We start from the raw sequence: 17,231 nt of genomic DNA on the forward strand, positions 1-17,231 counted from the left end.
AGATATCATGACAAAGCAATCCAAGCCTGTGCCCTGAGACCGGGAACCTGGTGAAGTGGTCATAAGCCTTATCCTCTTACTGCTCTAAGGGATTGTAAGTGACTGATTTCCTCCCCTAGTCCTCCGTAAGAGCAGGTTAGGGTGTCTCCAATGGTAAACATTTCGTTGTCATAGACCCACTTTAGGTAATAACAGGAGTAATGACAAAGGAGTGGGTTGTCTGGCCCTGTTAGGGGCATTAAAATATTTTAATAATTAGGCTGGGTGGAGCGATGTTGCCTACATGGGGCCAGGGTCCTGGTTGTAGGAGTTAATAATTGTCTTAAGAACAAATTGGTAAGAGGCAAAAGACCAGATGTTCCATAAAAGTGGAGTGGATATTTGATCCGGAGGTATGATTATAACTTTAGGAGAAGGGTGGTAAGGGTTTGGGCCCAAATGGCCTGCAGGGCTAACTCCCAAAGTGGCAAACATTATCCCTGGGAGCCCAGTTGCCTTTGAAGGGATGCCAACTGATGGACTTCTAGCAGGCATTGTGTGCCTGTCACCCACCCTAGTGGGTTCACTGAGAGATGCTGGTGTTGCACATGTTGTAGGAAACATGGAAGATAAGGCCTGAATATCTAGAGGGATTGGATATTACACAGTATTTCCCTCCCAAGGGCCAGCTATTTTCTGGTTGTCCCTCTAGAAGACTGTAGAGGCAACACTGTGGGCCTGGATGGGGCTCTGGAAAAGAGCATGAAACAGGAGGGAAGGGGGCTGGGCACAATTTTTGAAAGAATGATATAGCACAAGGGCATAACATAAACCAATTAAAATCAGTTGGGTCCAAGATGACATGTCAAATTAATCTTGTAAGGAAATGGCAATCCACTCTAGCACTCTTGCCTGGAAAATCCCATGGATGGAGGAGCCTGATAGGCTACAGTCCATGGGGTCGCAAAGAGTCGGACACAGTGTGCTTCTCTCTGAATCCTATCAAATCCACCTCTTACCTATCGGTGTGTCTCTCACTGAATGTTTGCAATGAGACATCAGAGCCTGCGCTTCATTAGGTCCTGAATCCAGGCAACATGGGTTTTGGCCAGGCTCAAGTCCCAGGAGAGAGGAGCTGAAGGACAAGAGGAAAAAGGAGTGGAAAAAATGTGCCTTCATAGTCTGCCAGAAAATCTGCTGAATACCTGACCTGTGCTCACAGTTTTCATTGGCTTGATCCTTGGCACAAAGAAGATTAAGGACAAAAGAACCCCCACCAGCTTGGGTAACAGCTACTGGGGCTCAGGAGAGAGTGGAGCCTTTGGGACATACTGAGATGTAGCCTCTCCAGAGTCCCTCACTTGTGCCCACTGCCGCTCGCCTGTTCGTGGCGGGGTTCAAGGAGACAAGAAACAAGAGATTTTAAAGGAATTAAGATTTCGTTAGGCATACGTCCCTCCAGCCATAGCAGCGAGGACCTCCTACCTTAACCGGAGGTCTTCTGGAATCTGAGACAGCCATGTGAGCTTTCTGCTGAGTTAGTTTTTCGCTGTCCAGGTTTCCAGCACGCTGGGCTTCTTGTCACTTCCCCTGCGCTGGGTTTTCTTCGCGTTTCGCTTCCACCATGGGAGCTTTCGCTGAGTTGGGCTCCTGCTTTGCTTGGCCTCCTCCTCGCGGGGGGCCGCATTGAGGTTGTTTCAGCCAGGTTAAATCCGAGTCACGGCACCATAGATGTTAGGGGAGTGTGTCATTTCCTCGGTTCTGTCTCGTCACAACAAAAATCTGAAGTGATGGACGTTAAAGCCCTCGGCGCATCACAGCTCTCAGTGTTGCAGCTCAGTTTTATTTAGAAAATAAAGGAAAATACATCCTCGAGGTGTGAGGGCATGCCAACCGAAAAGATGCGAAGTGAAGAGAGAGAGCGCGCGCACGGGAAAGAGAGCGTGTGCTCTCGGGAGAGAGACCCCTGGCGCTTTGGCTCCTCTTCTTGTATCTTTCTTCCTCCCCCCCGGGCCCGCCCTATGTAAACTGGGCTAGCCAGGAGCGCTGTTTGTCCTCCCTGAGGTCCTCACTCCGGTCCTCGGACCTTCCTTTGTTCTATTTTCGCAGCCTTTGCCCTTCCTTGGCTTTCAGCCACCGCCATTCTGGACTCCTTTTTCCTATTCTACTTACCTAACATTTCCACACCAGCGTTATTGGTTTCCAACTCAGTGTACTCCACTGGGAGAAAAACATTAAGGGAAAAAGAAGCTCCTATCTCTGAGGGCCCCAGATAATCGATTTGCTTATTAAATATCTCATGGAATCCTAGTGCTTTATGAGAACTAGTTTACTTACTACAGACATAAACCCTGTGCTTTGCTGCTTTGTGACTTTTGGCAAATTACTCATTTCAGTATGCTTGCCTGGAGAATTCCATGGACAGAGGAGTTTGGTGGGCTACAGTACAGACCATGGGGTCGCAAAGAGTCAGGCATGAGATTAAACCACCACCACCAACTCTGTGTGTATGTTTATGTATCTGTGTGTGTGTGTGTGCAAGTGTGTATACACTTAACTTCACTTGAAGCCTGCATAACAAGAATATGTGTTGGTAATTGTTGATATTAAGTAATACAGAAATTTTAAAGCTATGCAATGTGAATAAACACAAATACAGTAAAAATGCTAAAGAAGGATATTTTTTTCACCTGAATTCTTGTGATAAATTCTGCAGTCACTATGAATAAGCATGGTAGTAGACATTGGTCTGTATAGATTTTACATTGAATTTGTGCCCCTCAAGTGCATTTAATCACAAAGTATTTTTGGAAGTATCTCAGCTTCATTGTGTATTAGCTGTTCATGAGTTTATAGGAATTATTTAACCTCTCTAAACTCAATTTTCTATTAATAACTCGGTTTCCTAAATAGGATCTTCCTTGGGGTTTTGTGGACACAAATTTAATTATTCAATAAATGTTAGCCATTGTAAATACTGTGAGGTTAACATTTGTCTTTTGGAGAGTTTTATATTTGCAGATCTCAAAAAGATGGTAGTAGGCAATAGGAGTGTTCTAACCTTGAGTTTAGTTGGAGGGATCAGTGAAAATTGCAGTTTTCTAAGACTACACATTAGTGATTGAATGGTGGGTGACACATAACCTTCCAGTCATATTTTATTGGTATATTACCATCCGGGTTGTACAGATAACTGGTTTTGGCATTTTTTATTAGGGCAATGTTACCAGATTTATCTCTTTGTTGTTAAATTTCTAGTTATTTTATCTCATGCATATTTTATTCACACACACACTCTCACATACATTGTACAGACAGGAGTGCCCTCTGCTCCCAGATCTCAAATAAATCATCTGTGAAGCTGTTCTGCTGGAAACAGAGCCCTTATTGATGGGGTTCACATGAAAATCATTAGTTTTAATGCATTATGTATTGAGGCATAATCAGCTTTACATATTTTAACATTTTAAGTGTCTGTTTTCAGTGTAGCACAGCTGGGGTCATATGGAAGTATTATTGAAAAAGAAAATATCTCATTAATAAAGCAGACTGCATGTTGCTTGATCTAGAGTGAAGGCAGTGTCAGAAAAAAAATCACACTCCTTCATGGTGGACAGCACTCAGGTTATACCTGAGCAGGAAGGAGTTTAGATTTTTTTGTGGATTATTGAAAACCTTTTTTGTTTGCTTGATTGTGTGTTTTTTAAAATAAGAATTACTTTGGGGCTTTCCTAGTGGCTCAGCGGTAAAGAATATGCCTGCCAGTGTAGGAGATAAGGGTTTGATCTGTGGTCCAGGAAGATCCCACATGCCATGAAACAGCTAACTGCGCCCCACCCCCGCCACCCCCCTACCCCTGCTGCCGTATGCTGCAACTACTGAAGCCTGCACGCACCTAGAGCCTAGCTAGAGTAGCCCCTGCTCGCCACAACTCGAAAAAAGCCTACTCAGCCACGAAGACCCAGCACAGCCAAAAATAAAAATAAATAAATAAAATTATATATTAAAAAAACAATTGCTCTGGCTTTGTCAGGCCTAAGTTGTTGTTGGTTTCCTATAAAAAAGTATCATTCTCCACTTTTTCTTCCTAAATTGACTCTGTTCTTTAGTTAGAGACACGTTTGAATAGAGTACTGCATATCTATCTAGTTTAAAGTATTTATATTGGTCTTGTCCCATTTCCCTCCAGGCTTCCTTGTGTGATCAGAGTCTTTTGTTAGTGCCAACTCGGGTAGTACTGACTCTAAATGGCATCAATTTGAACTGCAAGACAGAAAATTGAAAATTATCCTGACTCATATAGTATGTGCAAACAAAGGTCATTTTCTCCTAGTTATGACTTTTTGCTCTTTTTTACATCTCTGTGTTATATAAATGATTCCCCTCCCAATTTTAATTTTTGTGTTTTACCTGTCGTTGCTTGCAGACGCCAAGGACTTACTGTTGTTCTAACACTGAAGACTTGGAGACAGTCATTCACCACGTTCACAGTCTGTACCCTTCTGCTCCATTTCTGGCAGCAGGAGTGTCAATGGGAGGGTAAGATTTTTCCTTTCTAAAATGTCCTTGAGGGAAGTGGTCCTAATGCCTGCCTCTTTTTGATGACCATAAGCTACATGGGCATTTAAAAGCAAATGTTTGGGTTTCTCACATTTCATATTTCATTGCATGTGGTTGGATGAAAATGTTAGTTGCTCAGTCGTGTCTGACTCTCTGCGACCCCATGAACTGTATGTAGCTCACCAGACTCCTCTGTCCGTGGTATTTTCCAGGCAACAATACTGGAGTGGGTTGCCATTCCCTTCTCTAGGGGGATCTTCCCAAGCCAGGGATTGAACCCGGGTCGCCCTCATTGCAGGTAGATTCTTTACCATCTGAGCCACCAGGGAAGCCTAGCGTCATTTGTGCTAATTTTTTTTGTGTTTGTTTTTTTGTGTTTTTTCTTTTTTAATTGTTGTTGTTGTAGTAATAGTGAGCTTTAATAAGAAACAAAATTTTTATTATATGGCATTTTGCTGTGCTTAGAGGACCTAAACCATTGTCCAAAATCAGCAAACACATGGAAACAGAAAATATGTTTTCTTAATTTTATAGTCAATTTATCTGTCAATTTTCAAAATGTCTTGGGAGCATGCTTACTTGAAAATGAACAGCTTTACAAATGATAGGCTCTGAAAGATTGGCTCTAACCGTAGTTTTTTAGATTCTGATAAACATAAAACTAAGAAGGAAAGAATACGTTTCTTACATTAGCATGGAAGGTCGGGCTTGACCTACTAAAAAGGAAGAAATCTGAATCAGTACAGAAAACCCAGACAAAATCTGTGAATCGTGCTTAAAGGAAAGTATTTCACTTTTTCCTTTGCCCCATAATGAGAACCTTAAAGGACAGGGTGGCAGCTGAACTTTCTTCCCTTAATCATATAAATTGTTGAATTTGTAAAAAGCCAGACTTTATGTAAACAGGCCCTGATTCTTTATTCACAGGCTCCAGGGAAATGCCTATTCTTGTCGAGTTGAAGTCTCAGTGCCTGAAGGCAGAACTTGACCATTAGCCTTTGCAGCTGGTTGAATAATAATGTCTTGTAAATTGTTGAAAGGGAAGTCCCCTTTCTAGTTGCCTAGCACTGTGACATGTTCCCAAGAGGGTTTACCACTCTGGGATGTGGTTTAGAGCTTGACATTTTTTCCTTATGGAGATGCAGTAGACAAAAGCATCTAAGACCCTTATGCCCAGACTGGGTAATCCCCACGCCTGTTATGCCTGGGGCCAAGCAGCAGTTTGAGCCAGAACTAAGTCTCACCAAGGAATCAACGCTGCTCGAGACTGTCACATTCCAGTCTCCCAATGGGTTCCTAGACTAGCTTTAAAAATGTACAGAAATTTTCAAGTATGTATGAGTAGAAAGAGTATAATGATTCCTCATATATATTCATCACCCTAGCTTTAGTGACTGTTAGTTCAAGGATAATCTACCCTCCATTCCGTCTTAACTTTGATTACATTAAAATAATTTTCAGACATCATTTATAGAGATTTATGTGTCTCTGCAAGTAGATCCAACCAGTCCATTCTGAAGGAGATCAGCCCTGGGATTTCTTTGGAAGGAATGATGCTCAAGCTGAACTCCAGTACTTTGGCCACCTCATGTGAACAGTTGACTCATTGGAAAAGACTCTGATGCTGGGAGGGATTGGGGGCAGGAGGAGAAGGGGATGACAGAGGATGAGATGGCTGGATGGCATCACTGACTCGATGGACATGAGTCTGAGTGAACTCCGGGAGTTGGTGATGGACAGGGAGGCCTGGCGTGCTGCTATTCATGGGATCACAAAGAGTCGGACATGACTGAGTGACTGAACTGAACTGATGTGTCTCTGACAGGTAGAGTCTCTTAAGAAACAATAACAGCAACCCACCACAGTATATTATTACACCTGAACAAAACTAACAGTAATTCCTAAATGTCATCAAATATTCAATGTCAGTATTTCATTTCACTGTCAATCTGTTGGCTGGTTTTTACAGTTTGTTTGAGGCATGCATGAGCCAGATAAAGTCCACATATGGGACAGATTATGTCTCTTAAATCTCTTAATCTGTGAGTTCTTTATCTTTTCTATCTGCTTTTTTTTTTTTCTTGGTGAAAAAAGGGAGTCTTTTTCTTATCAAAGTGACACGGTCTTTTTATGGGGTAATATCTTGATGTTATTTTACTCCTGAGTAATAACCAAAAGTGTCCCCACCTACTTGGTCACAGCTATTCTTGGTGCTTCCTGCTCCTACGAGGTTCGTTTCTAGCTCTTTCAATTTGCCCATTACACTGGCCTCACAGAAACCTCTTGACTGCCAGCCAAAGAACTGGGCCACTACAACTAGACACTAGAATGACCCCTTTGCAGGAGAGAAGCATTATCCTTTAACTAGCTTAGGGAGCCATGTACTATAAAAAAAGGAATGCAGTCATTATGAAGAGTTGTTCTCAAAAGGGAAATCTCCAGCCTGAGGTCTCTGCCCTGGATCAGGAAATCACTGAAGGAGATTGTGACATGATGGAAATGCTGAAGCTCTTGGGTTTTGGCATCTGTCCAGCCTGCAGGTCACTCAGTCTACAGCTGGGATGAATTTCAAAACACAGTGTGGAGCCATTTGTGTCTTTCTGCTGTTAACATTTCCAATAAACCTCATCCAACAACAGCAAAAATACCCCAAAAAACAGCAAACCCTGAAATCTCCATTTTTGATCTAATATCTTATCTCATTCACTCTGTAGTCCATCTGGGTTGGAAAAAAAAAGTATGAGAGAGAATTTTTACTCATTTCAGAACCTGAGAAATTAGAGAAATAAAGGATGCAAAATAGGAGAAACAGAACTTATACTATTATCCTTTCTCTTAGTTGTCAATGTCAAACTTGGATTTCTGGTGTCCTGTGTTAAATTCCATCCTTGTCCCTTTTACCAAAGTAAAACTAGAGTAGAATCTGGAAAAATGATAGAACAAAAGGAAAAGAGGAAAATATGTGAAAGGAGATAGGGACAAACAGCCGGAGGGAGTAGGAAAAGAAAACTAGTGACTTTGGGTTGACTGCTCTACCACAGTTGAGGAAGTCTAACTCCAGACAAGGAAGTCAAGAAACACCTGGAGTAACAGGCAAATTTGGCCTTGGAATACGGAATGAAGCAGGGCAAAGGCTCATAGAGTTTTGCAAGAGAACGCACTGATCATAGCAAACACCCTCTTCCAACAACACAAGAGAAGACTCTACACATGGACATCATCAGATGGTCAACACTGAAATCAGATTGATTATATTCTTTGCAGCCAAAGATGGAGAAGTTCTATACAGACAACAAAAACAAGAACAGGAGCTGACTGTAGCTCAGATCATGAACTCCTTATTACCAAATTCAGACTCGAATTGAAGAAAGTAGGGAAAACCACTAGACCATTCAGGTATGACCTAAATCAAATCCCTTATGATTATACAGTGGAAGTGAGAAATAGATTTAAGGGACTAGATCTGATAGATAGAGTGCCTGATGAATTATGGATGGAGGTTTGCAAAAAAGCAAAATGACTGTCTGGGGAGGCCTTACAAATAACTGTGAAAAGAAGAGAAGAGAAAAGCAAAGGAGAAAAGGAAAGACATAGCATCTGAATGCAGAATTCCAAAGAATAGCAAGGAGAGATAAGAAAGCCTTCCTCAGCAATCAATACAAAGAAATAGAGGAAAACAACAGAATGGGAAAGACTAGAGATCTCTTCAAGAAAATCAGAGATACCAAGGGAACATTTCATGCAACGATGGGCTCAATAAAGGACAGAAATGGTATGGACCTAACAGAACTAGAAGATATTAAGAAGAGGTGGCAAGAATACACAGAAGAACTGTACAAAAACATCTTCATGACCGAGATAATCACGATGGTGTGATCACTCACCTAGAGCCAGACATCCTGGAATGTGAAGTCAAGTGGGCCTTAGAAAGCATCACTATGAACAAAGCTAGTGGAGGTGATGGAATTCCAGTTGAGCTGTTTCAAATCCTGAAAGATGATGCTGTGAAAGTGCTGCACTCAATATGCCAGCAAATTTGGAAAACTCAGCAGTGGCCACAGGACTGGAAAAGGTCAGTTTTCATTCCAATCCCAAAGAAAGGCAATGCCAAAGAATGCTCGAACTACCATACAGTTGTACTCATCTCACATGCTAGCAAAGTAACACTCAAAATTCTCCAAGCCAGGCTTCAGCAATACGTGAACCGTGAACTTCTAGATGTTCAAGCTGGTTTAGAAAAGGCAGAGGAACCAGAGATCAAATTGCCAACATCCGCTGGATCATGGAAAAAGCAAGAGAGTTCCAGAAAAACATCTATTTCTGCTTTATTGACTATGCCAAAGCCTTTGACTGTGTGGATCACAACAAACTGTGGAAAATTCTGAAAGAGATGGGAATGCCAGACCACCTGACCTGCCTCTTGAGAAATCTGTATGCAGGTCAGGAAGCAACAGTTAGAACTGGACATGAAACAACAGATTGGTTCCAAATAGGAAAAGGAGTACATCAAGGCTGTATATTGTCACCCTTCTCATTTGACTTATATGCAAAGTACATCATGAGAAACGCTGGGCTGGAAGCACAAGCTGGAATCAAGATTGCCGGGAGAAATATCAATAACCTCAGATATGCAGATAACACCATTCTTATGGCAGAAAGTGAAGAGGAACTAAAAAGCCTCTTGAGAGTGAAAGAGGAGAGTGAAAAAGTTGGCTTACAGCTCAACATTCAGAAAACGAATTCATGGCATCTGGTCCCATCACTTCATGGCAGATAGATGGGGAAACAGTGGAAACAGTGTCAGATTTATTTTGGGGGGCTCCAAAATCACTGCAGATGGTGATTGCAGCCATGAAATTAAAAGACGCTTACTCCTCGGAAGGACTGTTATGACCAACCTAGATAGCATATTGAAAAGCAGAGATATTACTTTCAACAAAGGTCCGTCTAGTCAAGGCTATGGTTTTTCCAGTGGTCATGTATGGATGTGAGAGTTGGACTATAAAGAAAGCTGAGTGCTGAAGAATTGATGCTTTTGAACTGTGGTGTTGGAGAAGACTCTTGAGAGTCCCTTGGACAGCAAGGAGATCCAACCAGTCCATCCTAAAGGAGATCAGTCCTGAGTGTTCATTGGAAGGGCTGATGCTGAAGCTGAAACTCCAATACTTTGGCCACCTCATGCGACAAGTTGACTCATTGGAAAAGACCCAGTGCTGGGAGGGATTGGGGGCAGGAGGAGAAGGGGATGACAGAGGATGAGATGGCTGGATGGCATCACCGACTCGATGGACACGAGTTTGAATGAACTCTGGGAGTTGGTGATGGATAGGGAGGCCTGGCGTGCTACAATTCATGGAGTCTCAAAGAGTCGGACACGACTGAGCAACTGAACTGAACTCAACTCAACTCAACTGAACTCTAGACAAGGAGCCCTGAGACACTGCTGTAGAGAGCAAGGTGTGCATGTGTGCCAAGTTGCTTCAGTCATGTCCAACCCTTTGTGACTCCATGGACTGGAGCCTGCCAGGGATTTTTCAGGCAAGAATACTGGAGTGGGTTACCATGCCCTCCTCCAGGGGATCTTCCTGAACCAGGGATCAAATCTGCATCTCTTATGTCTCCTGCATTGGCAGAGCAGTTCTTTATCATTAGTACCTGGGAAGCCCAGGGAGAAGGATGCATAGACAATTGGAATGGCCACCCAGACCAATTACTCTGAATCTCCAGGTGAGACCCGGAAATCAGTCAGTTTTTAGAACTCCTCAGGTGACTTCAGTGTGCAAACACATTTGAAAACCACTTGTGATCTTTCACCTGTGCCAAGCCGGAAGCCAAATCTGACTGTTTTTGTGCAAGAGCTAAGAATGGTTATGATATTTTTCAATGGTTGGAAAAGAAGGATTATTTCACAACATGTGAAAAGTATATGAAACTCAAATTTCAATGTCTATGTATATTTTATTGAAACACAGCCATGTCCATTCCTTCACGCATGTCTATAGCTGTTTTAAAATACAGTCGCAAGGTTAAGTATTGATGGTTGTGACTGAGATTTTAGGGCCACCAGAACCCATTTGCTTTGTGCCCCTTTATAGAAAAAGTTTGCCTGAAACACCCCTCCCATAGTAAGTTAAATACTCAGCTAGGGGGCGTGGGGCCAGGGAATTGCAAATTTTTAATAGACCCCAATATAATTTTCAAAAAAGAAAAAGAAAACCACTCTTATGATGGATTTTCCTGATGTTTTACCTCCAAGAAAGATGCACATTTAACTAACAACAGTATGCTTTGTCCCATTCTCAAATTCTCTATCCATATTTATCCATTCTCAAGATAAATATGTGAACAGAAGGAAAGAAAGAAGATATTTTCATGGTTTTCCAAGATAAAGGGGTTAGACACACTGGTTTATATGTTTCTTCTCCATAGTTAAAAGTCCACAATTAGAAATAGGATGTCTTGTGATATAGTCACTGTTTTGTTTTTCCTCATTTTAGAATGCTGCTTTTAAATTATTTGGGCAAAATTGGACCAAAAACTCCTTTGAAGGCAGCTGCAACTTTTTCAGTTGGTTGGAATACCTTTGCTTGCTCGGAGTCATTGGAGAAACCACTGAACTGGCTGCTTTTTAATTATTATTTGACAACTTGTCTCCAGTCTTCCGTGAATAAGTAAGTCATTTTAAACACCTAGTGTCTCCAAATTTTTTGGAGTGCCACAGTAAAATGTTTCAAAGGACAACACTGCTAATGTGTATATATATATTTATTATATGCACTATTATGTTATATACTGTAACAAATTAGTCTTTCTATTGTCAATATGTACAAAAATAAAAAGGGTTGTATAAGCTAAAAATATAGATAAGAGCTCTGATGTTTTCTTTCTGTACCACGATGTACCTTGTACAACCTCTAGTCTCTCTGCCCCATTTTGAAGATCACCATTTCATCACTGTTCTAAATTATTCTAAGAGAATAAAAACAATAGTACTGAATGTATTGAATAACTATGGGCTATTTCCCTGGGTTTTCTACTTGTCGCTAATCTTATTAGTACCTAATTCTCCCCTGGGTAGTAACTAATGTGTTAAGTGTTTTCAGAGCTAAATAATATGTTTTTTAAAGCTTGTGTTATGAACATAGTATGTTTTACAGGCTTAGGAGCATGGCCCTAAAATAAGGATATTCTCAGCCCCCACAATTCTTAACATTACCAAAATATTATATGTGAATTAGTTTTTTTCTGAAATTGTTTCAGTTCAGTTCAATCGCTGAGTCGTGTCCAACTCTTTGCAACCCCATGAACCACAGCACTCCAGGCCTCCCTGTCCATCACCAACTCCCCGAGTTCACTCAAACTCATGACCATTGAGTCGGTGATGGCATCTAGCCATCTCATCCTCTGTTGTCCCCTTCTGAAATTGTTTAGTTATCTTCTAACAGTTAAACAGTATGATAACAATAAACAGTATGATAACAAAGAACATGGAATGTTTCTGTTTATTTTTTGATGACTGTTACTGTGCATTTTAAAGTGAATTGACAACTTTAAATAAAAAGTAAATTTGCACATAACTTAATTGAAAACCATTGTTACCCTGAAAGTTGACATGAGACACTGTCAACTTTTTGGGGAGTTCCCAGGCAGTCTAGTGGTTAAGATTCTGTCTAGTGGCACAGCCCAATTGTTTTTTTTAATGAAAGAACAACGTACATACCTTAATTAAAAATTACTTTATTTAAAAAATACTTAACCTATTCTTTTTTAAAATTAAAAAAATATTTAAAGAACAACCTCTTTGTTACATCACGGATGTTGACTATAAAATATTGCTAGAAATACTACAGAATCATATTTTTATTCATGGTCACTGAAATGGAGGACAGTAGCAAGAAAAGTGAAGAGAAAGATTTGGATTAAAATGTGCGTTATACAAGAAAAATGACCAACATTTAAAAATAGGTACACAAAAATATAAATCCTAATTTTCAGTACACCAATTTAAAGAGTACAGTAAATCTTCAATTGATTTACCCAGTTGAAAGCTTCTGGCTTCAGTGGGGGCCTTTTTGGCCAAATTAGCTTCATAGCATCAGTGTGTAGGTACAGTTTGTTATGAAACAACACTTTTGTTTATTATTGCGCAACTGGTCGCTTCTTCCATAATTAAGAAAAAAGTACCTTTTAAAAAAATGTCTTCAGGTTCTTCATATACTGTATGGTATCACTTATGTGTGTAATCTAAAAAATACAACAAATAGTTGTACAACAAATAAAACAAAAAAGAAGCAGACTTACAGACAGAGAACAAACTAATGGTTACCAGTGGGGATAGGGATAGAGGGAGGGGCAATACAGGGGTAGGGGATTTTTTAAAAGATGCAGGAGACACAGGAGACATGGGTTCAATCCCTGGGTCCAGAAGATCCCCTGGAGAGGGAAATGGCAATCCACTCCAGTACTTTTTCCTCAAAAAATCTCATAGGCAGAGGAGCCTGCAGGCTACAGTTCAAAGGGTTGCAAAGAGTTGGGACATAACTGGGCACACACAGTATTATATATAATGAAATCATATGTATGAAACTTGTCAAGATGGTAAAGCCCTATAGAATTTAAAGATTCATTCAATAAAAGAAATAATCTTTAAAAAGAGTCTTCAGAACAATTACCAATATATTCCTGCTATGTCTGATTAAGTAAATATTAATATTTTGTTGTTGTTTATCGTTATTTAGTTGCTAAGCTGTGTCCAATTCTTTGCAACCCCCTGGATTCCTCTGTCCATGGGATTTCCCAGGCAAGAATACTGGAGTGGGTTGCCATGCCCTCCTCCAGGGCATCTTCCCGACCCAGGGATCAAACCCACGTCTCCTGCACTGGCAGGCAGATTGTTTACCACTGAGCCACCAGGGAAGGTCAATAAACATTTTATTGAGTAATAACTTTATGTCCTGTGCTAAATTACTTATTATTAGGTGTGTTTGAGATGGGAATGACCTTAATTTTTTTATTTTTGAAATTTTGTTTCCAGGCACCGGCATATGTTTGTAAAACAAATTGACATGGACCATGTCATGAAGGTAGGAGAGAAACTTTATGTAATACTTTTATTTCCTCTTTTGATTCCAGGAACATATATAGTTGTTTTCTGTTTTTCAGGCTAAATCCATAAGAGAATTTGATAAGCGATTCACTTCTGTCATGTTTGGCTACCAGACAATTGATGACTATTACACTGATGCCAGTCCAAATCGGAGACTGAAGTCAGTAGGGATTCCGGTATTGTGTCTGAATTCTGTGGATGATGTTTTTTCACCCAGTCATGGTAAATTAACATCTTTGTATACATTTTGACATGAATCAACTGTTTACAAATAATGTTCTTTGTGGGAAAATACAATAATAAGAACCAAAATGTCACTCATATACTGTTTTCCACTGTGATAAACAGAAAAAAAATAGCTTGATACTCATAATTTAGTATCTAAATGCTTCATATCACTTTAAACATTTTCATATATTCTTCTCTAGTCTACTGTGAGAGCCTCAGAACAAATTAATGGCTCTCAGTATTTTGCTTGTATTCATTCTTACAACCTCTCTTTCTTATCAAGTATGTGTTCTTTGGACAGGCTATGTTACAGTACCTTTACCTCAAGAGTACATTGACATAGTTGGCCTTTTCTTCCTGAGGTTCTTATACAGAAAGCTTTGTAAAGGGGAATATTACTCCCCTTTTAAACTTAGAAGAGAGCTTGAGACTTTATTAATAAGATGTCCTTGGATAACTCAATGAATGTAGCACATTCAGACAATAAAGTCATATCCGAAGGGAAAGAGTTTGTTTTACCCCTGGATACTGTATAGAAGAAAATTATGCCCAAGTTAACTTCCTCACTCTCTTAATTCAAGATATATATAATTTTGTAACAAAAATATACATGCCTGTGTTCATACATTAAAGCAATGTAAGATGCCTATCAGTAATCATACCTATCTTAAGGATAAATAGATTTGACCTCTAATTTATTTCTAATGAAACTTCACAAAGCTTCTTATAAAACTTTTTTCTTATTTCTCCCCTAAATAATTTAAAAACATTTTCCCCAAGTACTTTATTAAAATAAACTATTTTGAGTACAAACACAGCACATATGTATTGCCAAAATTTCATAAAATCCCTCAAATTTTTAAAAAATGTCACTTTACCATCTCTCTATGGGATATCATTGTGTGATTTATGATTAAATCAAAGTAGTTTTAGACGGCTGGAACTCTTGGCCTTTGACCACAAATCAGAAAATTAAACCATGAACTTTTTTTTGGCCACATTGTGCAGCCTTGTGGGAATTTAGGTCCCCAAACAGCAACTGAACCTGGGCACTTGGCAGTGAGCACGTGGAGTCTTAACCACTGGACTACCAGGAAATTCCCTAAACTGTGAACTTTAATATCAGTTGAAAATCATGGAGATTGTTTAGCCTATTTTCATTGGATTAAGGAAGTCTAGTATTTCTCCATCTGTTTTTATATTTCACAGGCTCTTCTTCCACCAACAAAAATTTCCCAGCATTTAACTTGTTTTGACCTTGGTTGAAGTTTAGACTCATTATTTCTTATTCTTTCCCAAGCTGCACTGAATATAGTGGACAATTGTCTGCATTCTGAGAGCACAGGCAGCCAACATCTTTCACATGCCTCCCATGGCCCAGCCTTTTGTTCTGCTGACATGACTGTAACTATCAGTGTGTTAGAAATTCCTGAGTGCATCCAGAATGTGAAAGTGGGGCTCTTAATAATTCCATCAGAGACAAATGAAGCACTTTAAATCTAAGCCCTTAATGTAAGATGAAAAAGGAAAAGCAAAAATAGTATCAAGTCATTTCATCTGCCCCTCCCCTTAAGTTCTCACATTTGATCCCAAGAGAGATGTTCTGTTTTAGGTGTAGCTGGCCGGATAAGGATCTGAGTTCAGGACCCATTAAGGACAAGGACTTGGCTTCCTAGGCCTTGATCTAGGGTCTCTAGGTTTATTCTTCAAAGAATGTAGTGAAAGGTCAGGTTAGAGTATCACCTAAACAGGCAGTTGGGGTCCTGCGGTAGCCCTTTCTTGAACTGGTCTCAGTTGTTCTATAGTAAAATTACCTTCCATTCCATTGAAGGGTGTGGAGTAGGGAGAGCTTAACTATAAATAAAAATTCAGAGAAGAAAACATATAATCACCAATGTTTTACCACCCAAAGATAAACACTGTTACCGCTGGGGAGTATTTTATGCCATTTTTTTTTTTTGCTATCTATATATGTTTTTATAAATCGTATCTATACTTTTGGATTCTTAACACAGCCACCAATTGGCCTCAGGAATCTAACTTCATGTAAAGTTAACCAAGTCATACATAGTGAATTTCTAACTCTCACAAAGGTAATAAGATTTGTTTTTTTTTCCCTTGGTGTAACACCTAAGTGGGAATCTTATAGCATAGTGGAAGTATTTACCATTTCTTGAATTATTTAATTTCTCAAAAGACTAGGCCTGTACTTTTGTTATAACCAATTGATTGATTCTTCCAAAAATGATGATCCAGTACATGAACGTGAACATGAACTGTTAGAAGAATATGGATGGTTGATATAAATTAGACTTATTTGATTAGCCATACTCATTATGAATATTTGTTTAACAGTATTTTGGTTTAAAATGATTAGAAATGATAAAGTTGCACACTTTTCCTAACAACAGTTGATATATTTTTTTCTCTCTCCTTCCCCTCTCTTATCCACCCTCCCGCCCGACCATTCCCCATTTTTCATCAAGCTATTCCAATAGAAACTGCTAAGCAAAACCCTAATGTTGCTTTGGTCCTTACTTCTTATGGAGGCCATATTGGTTTTCTGGAGGGAATCTGGCCAAGGCAGTCCACCTACATGGACCGAGTCTTCAAGCAGTTTGTGCAGGCCATGATTGAACACGGACATGAACTCTCAAGCATGTAGTTCTTCAGGTGCACTTTGTCTGAACTACCGTATATAAAGGCAGCTCAGCTTAGTGCACAACTCTTGACTACTGTATATAAAGCAAATAAGCCAGCAGGTGGTGAAGAGGTCCAGAATGACGTGCAAAAACTACTTTTTTGGAGAAACAAACAACTTTGTTGCAAGAAATAAAATATAGATTTAGATGGTAATTTAGGTAGATTTTATTTTTACTATGCCTTACCAAGTATGACCTTAAATAAAGTAGTACAAACATGGAATTGCACTTAACCAAATCTATGGTGTATGTAAAAAGATTTTAATTCCTCAGGGTTTTAATTTAGGCTAGTATTTTTTTAGATTACTTATTTTAGGTGATTTATCCTACTTCAATAATTGTAATAGGACTTTGGTTATTTGAATGTAAGTTATAAGTTGGCACATTCCTAAGGGTATTTATACCTAATGATAGTAACATGAAAACTGAACATAAAATAGAACATGCTAAATCTTTTATGTATCTTAACTTTGAAAAGCAAATGCAACAGTGTTTGACTTTACATGCTCTTTTACTCTGATAATATTAAATTAAGGCTGACTTATGTTTTATAATGATTATAGTTCACATGATTATTTTTTAAATAGTATATGTGCATACATATTTATCATTATATGAAATAAATTCTACCATTTTAAATTGTTTGTGAGTTTTTA

The 17,231-nt window shown here is 39.4% G+C and overlaps 1 protein-coding gene across 2 annotated transcripts in view; it reads left to right on the forward strand.

Annotated features, from left to right (window-relative positions):
* Positions 1-17,104, forward strand: part of ABHD3 (abhydrolase domain containing 3, phospholipase) — a 57,341-nt gene extending 40,237 nt beyond the window's left edge. Inside the window, exons 5-9 of one of the 2 annotated variants that reach the window (XM_068993832.1) lie at positions 4,406-4,518; positions 11,037-11,210; positions 13,574-13,622; positions 13,702-13,867; positions 16,360-17,104. In XM_068993832.1, coding sequence (XP_068849933.1) covers positions 4,406-4,518; positions 11,037-11,210; positions 13,574-13,622; positions 13,702-13,867; positions 16,360-16,538 — 681 coding nt within the window. In that variant the 3' untranslated portion in view covers positions 16,539-17,104. The remainder of the gene's footprint in view (positions 1-4,405; positions 4,519-11,036; positions 11,211-13,573; positions 13,623-13,701; positions 13,868-16,359) is intronic. The other variant, XM_068993833.1, reaches the window with a different exon arrangement.
* Positions 17,105-17,231: the final 127 nt, after the last annotated feature.

Source organism: Capricornis sumatraensis, chromosome 21 (genome assembly GCF_032405125.1).
Source record: "Capricornis sumatraensis isolate serow.1 chromosome 21, serow.2, whole genome shotgun sequence".
Classification (NCBI taxonomy): Eukaryota; Metazoa; Chordata; class Mammalia; order Artiodactyla; family Bovidae; genus Capricornis; species Capricornis sumatraensis.